A 5,244-nucleotide genomic window follows, 5' to 3' on the forward strand; every position below is an offset into this window, starting at 1 on the left:
CCAGGAGGCATCCTTACCAGATGCCCGAGCCACCTCAACTGGCTCCTCTCGACGTGGAGGAGCAGCGGCTCTACTCTGAGTCCCTCCCAGATGATAAAATATATTTTTAAAAAATGTACAAAACTAAACAGCCTATTTTTACAGTCTTTATTTTACAGTTAAATATATGTTTATCAAATAAAGTTTAATGTTACAACTAACCGTGGATCCCTTTAAGAGAAAAAGGCAGGATTATAATTAAAAACCATATGTTACAGATTAATTTGCATGCACTTCAGGGGCAAGAAAATACTGGAATGGTTATGAGACGGCAGTGAGAAAAGCAAGAAAATGTTTTTCTTCCATGAGTTCTGTGACTCGACTGGTTTCTGCTGGAACATTTGCTTTTCCTGAACAAACACACCCAGGAAGTTCTGACCAATCACACGATGCTTTTGTGCAGACCCTAAGAAACTAGTTCTGACAGGGGTAAAGCACAAAATGGGGTCTCATCAGGAGGTGCAAGAAAAAATACACACTTGAGACACACAAATGAGTCTCCTATAAATGAGACTGAAGGGTTTTTAACTTAAATAAATATTTCACTCAGTGACATGCACACTCGTTTGTAATATTTATGTTGTGTACACGTACATGTTCTATGGATTTAAAGTACATATTTTGTATCTGTACAATAAAATAAAAGTACTCTAAATGTTAGAAACATATTCAAGTCTTTATAAGGGAGTAAACTTCCAGAATCAGCTGAATATTTAGCCGTCTGTGTTTGATCTTTACATAATGTTTCATGTGAAATAGGAAGTTCTGTTGTCTTAAAGTGCTGTTTCAGAGCTAAACAGAAGTTAGACTGCTTTCTCATCTCCGCTCAGTTTGCACAGCTGATGGCTTCAGTGAAGTCTGAACTGAGCGTTTAGGAGCTCTGGGTTTTATTTTTCCAGGAACAACGGGACATTTGGACGATGAGGTGGAACTCTGTTTTTTGTAAGTCACTGTGAATCCTGCAGGTGTTTTCTACACCACTCTGTTTTTTTGTTTGACCTTATCAGTTCAGTTGTGTAACCAACTAAAGACAGCAGACAGGATTTATACGTAAGTACTGTAAAGAAAAATAGTTTAGCATTGTGATAAATGGTTTTATATTTGTGGATGATAAAAACGGTCAATATTTTTGCACAAATAAGTCATCTTCAAAATTCATTTAACAGATTGTATGTAAGTTCAGTGTCACTTAAAATGGGGAATATGTCATTAATTAAAAATTAACAAATTTCATTTCCAGTTTTTTAAACTAAAATGTCAGTTTTACAGAATGGAGGAACTTATGGCACATCAATGATAAACACAAACATATTTTATCTTGATCTGCAGCCAGAACATGAACTAAACTTGAAGAAGTGGATGTCATGTCAGGGTTTTCAACAAAGACCATTATTTGGTGGGAAATAACAGAGTTGTAGCCAACTTGTAGAACAACTTCAAATATACTTAGTACACTTTAAGTGTATAGACAAAAGCTTTACACTTAAAGTGTACTAAGTATATTTGAAGCTGTTCCATTTTAGTATTTAAAAGTATACTTAAAACACTTAAAATTGTGCTTTTGTACAACTTAAATACAACTAAAGTAAATTTAGTATTAAATTAGTTGTTCCAAAATAGCACTCTTTAAGTATACTGATGATTAGTGCGGCTTAAAGTATACTAAAGTATACTTAGATTTAGTATACTTAGTATAATATTTTTTCCACCTGGGGATAGGGCTGACTGCAGCAGTTAAGGATGATGTTTTAAGAAAAAATGTCACTCAGTGTGTTGCACTCAAATTACAGCTACAGATGTACCTTTGAAATCCACAAGAAAATTAAACCTTTTTATCACAACAAAGGCAGGTTGGTATGGAGAAAACAGAAACCTGCTGTTTTACAAACATTTAATAATGCTATTAGTCATTAAGTCACTCTGATAACATTAAAAATAGAAATAAAGACCTAAAAATATTTGAATAAAAGGTCAAGCAACCAAAGGTTTCTGCCTTTGTGAGAGAAAATGTATCAATTCACAGTTAACTCAGCAAGGTTATGTTCACTCTCATGCTTTCTTTTTACAAAGTAACACATTCATACTGATACAAGTGGCCTGTAGGTTCTGTGGCTTTTGATTTAGTGAGAGAAAAGTGCTAAAATTATTTTAAAAAATATTTTATAAAGGTTGCTGACCTGTGCACTACTCAATAACCTTTGGTATCTCCAGGCCGTCATGGGAACAGTAGCAGCTGGTGACATGGCTGTATCACCCTGATCAAGGTCGAGGTGGGCACACGTGACCCAACTCGGACATAAAAGTCTGCGTTTGGCCGAGTCAGGTTTACACAGGTGGTCGTGATGAAGGGGCTGCTCGCTTTCGCCGCATTGTTTGCGGTCGCTCTCGCCAAGGACACGTTCGAGGGGTAAGTGGATGTTCTGCAGCCTCCCTGATGTGTTGGTGGTTCTTACGTGTGAGGCACTTTAATAACAAACAGCTCCTTATTAAAGTCAGCATGTGAATTATTTTTTGATGGAGGTGAGAAAAAATGAATCAGCATTTAATACAAGATTTAAAAAATGGTACAGAATGGAACAAACATGCATTTTTGAACAGCAATCATTATTCATGAAGCAAAACTTAAATCAGCAAAGGGCTCAATAATAAACTAAGATGAAAAAAATGGTCCTGTCCACTCTAAAGTAAATAATTTCAAATATAAATATTTTTTGTCCTAATTGTGCTTCTTCTCAATGCAAAATGTACCTTTTTGGTATATAAAAAATAACAAAAAAGACCTGATATCTAAAAATAAATCGTTCTAAAGTTAAGTAAAATTGATGTATTTCTATAGATGCAAAACATATAACTTCTAAGAAATGTTGACAGAAACCAGTTTGGCTCTATCTAGTTGTATCATGGAAACCAAAATGGTACAAAATAAATTTATTTTTACAACAGTGAAGGTAATCTACATTTGTTTACCAATGACATATTGAGACAGTTGTACTTTTACTTATTCTTTTTTTATCATTACTTCTTTTGCAATACATTTCTAATAATGTTTGAGCCGCTCCACAGGAAGTAAATGAAATGTTAGTAAAAATAATAATAATAATAAATAATAATAAAATGAAAAAAGTAATTATTATAAAACATTGACTTTAAAAGTTAGAATTTCATTTCTTTGGCTCTGGTCTTTCTTATGTCTGCCTCTGCCCTTGGGGGTCAGGTCTGTGGTCCTCCACAGTCATTATTAAATATTCAGCTGGAGAAATCTTGTATATACATGCATGCTCACAACTGCTCACAAACAGGTGTTCAGATCCTGGGGTTTCTGATGTCACTGAGTGTGTATATGGACAGAGATTTGGTTTTCAGCACTGTTAGAACATATGCTGCAGTGATTTCTTCCTGTCACAAGGGTTTTGGTGACAGGACGGTTTTTAACCATCCACTGGTTAAGCGATTCCTAAGGGGTGTGCGCAGGAACAGACCTGTCACACGCACTTTCGCTCCACAGTGGGGTTTTTTTAACACTGGTGTTTCACACCCAGACTAAAGCTCCTGTTGTGCCTTTGGATCAGACCTCTCTTAAGTTTTCTGTCTCCGATGACAGCGCTGTTGTTAGTTTTAACAGCAGCAAAGACAATCAGCCAGCTGTCATCTTTGTCTGTGTCTCCGTCCTGTCTCAGGACACGGGGGGACGGCAGCTCTGCGATCCTGCGTCCTAACCCAGTTTTTCACACCTAACAGCTTAACGAGGTCTTTTAGATCCAGAGTCATCTCTCTGGATGGCTTATGACCTCCTCCCCATGATTCTGAGGAAGAAGCCTCACATCTGCTGTGTCCGGTGTGTGTGCTCTCATGTTATGTAACGCACTTGGCTCAGATTAAACACTCTCAGTGCCTGCTTGTTCATTACAGAGAGCAGTCTGTGGGTCAACCTCTGTCTCCTCAGAGGCTGTCACATTGGATCTGTGAGGCTATCTCTCAGGCTTACACTTCATCTGGCCTGCAGCCTCCAGCTGCGCTGTCAGCTCATTCCACAAGGGGAATATCCTCCTCCACTGCCTTGTACAGTGGAATGTCAGTCCAGGACATTTGCTCTGATGCGTCCTGGTTATTCACTTATCTTTTCATCTGTTTTTACCTGTGGGATGTTTCAGGCTCCTCTCTGACCCACTCTGTTCTCAGGACTTTGTCGGAGTAGAAGATGGGTTGCCAGATAGGGCGGACAAGTGACGGATTATGCGTGAAATGACTTCACACACAGCACTTGGGCCTTTTCCCTCACATCATTGGAATTATGTGAGGGACTGGGGCTGATGCAGCTGTTCACTGTGAAGGTCAGATGTTGTCCTGGCCCATGCTCCTGTAACATCTGGGGTTCTTGGGCGGAAGCTTCACGAGTCTGTCTAGCCGGTGAGGCGCAGACTACATCGGGCTCCGCCTCTATACCCATCAGCGATAGCCTTAGAGGGTGGAGCTTACACGTAATAAGACGTTGGTTGCGTACTGTAACCCCAGATTCTATGAGTGTAAGGGCAGCCCTCTAAGAATCGTGGCCTCACCGGCTTCCGAAGCTGAAGAAAAAGTAAGCTTTCGGGAGACGTACATCGGTCCAACCGGCTTTGATAGGACCGAGGTGGGGCCCCATATATATAGTTGACCTGCTCCTGTCATTGTCAGGACAACTGAAGGTGGGTACAAAGACCACCTTTCTTCCTAACCATCAAGTGTGGGTACAAAATGATCAAATCCACAAAACTAGAATGTGACAAAGGTACAAATGACTTACAAACTTTGAAAGACTTATTCATGACTCCGTTTAGATATTAGTGGATTTTTCTCTTTATAATACTAGATTAGTTTTAATCACCAGTAAAGCCTGTCAACAGATGTGTCAAGTAACTAAGTACAAATACTTAGTTACATTACTTAAGTATAAATTTGAGTTATTTATACTTTAGTGGAGTAATTATTTTTCAACCTACATTTTACTTCTACTTCTTACATTTTCATGCAATTATCTGTACTTTCTACTCCTTACATTTTAAAAATGTAAAAAGTATTTCATTTCTATTTTACTTCAGCTTGTTTGTATTTCAGTCTTTGTTCAGACAAAAATAGACAAATAAAAATCTTTCCAGATATATGGAGCCCATGGATAGAGTGAGTTTGATATATATATGTATATACTGTATATACACAGTATATATA

The 5,244-nt window shown here is 38.0% G+C and overlaps 1 protein-coding gene across 1 annotated transcript in view; it reads left to right on the forward strand.

The window, feature by feature from the left end:
• Window positions 1-938: 938 nt before the first annotated feature.
• cpa5 (carboxypeptidase A5) overlaps window positions 939-5,244 on the forward strand; it is a 13,961-nt gene continuing 9,655 nt past the window's right edge. Inside the window, exons 1-2 of the mRNA XM_014010271.1 lie at window positions 939-981; window positions 2,251-2,446. Of these exons, the coding sequence (XP_013865725.1) occupies window positions 2,382-2,446 (65 nt within the window). The 5' untranslated portion in view covers window positions 939-981; window positions 2,251-2,381. The remainder of the gene's footprint in view (window positions 982-2,250; window positions 2,447-5,244) is intronic.

This window comes from Austrofundulus limnaeus, unplaced genomic scaffold (assembly GCF_001266775.1).
Source record: "Austrofundulus limnaeus strain Quisiro unplaced genomic scaffold, Austrofundulus_limnaeus-1.0 Scaffold67, whole genome shotgun sequence".
In the NCBI taxonomy this organism is placed as follows: Eukaryota; Metazoa; Chordata; class Actinopteri; order Cyprinodontiformes; family Rivulidae; genus Austrofundulus; species Austrofundulus limnaeus.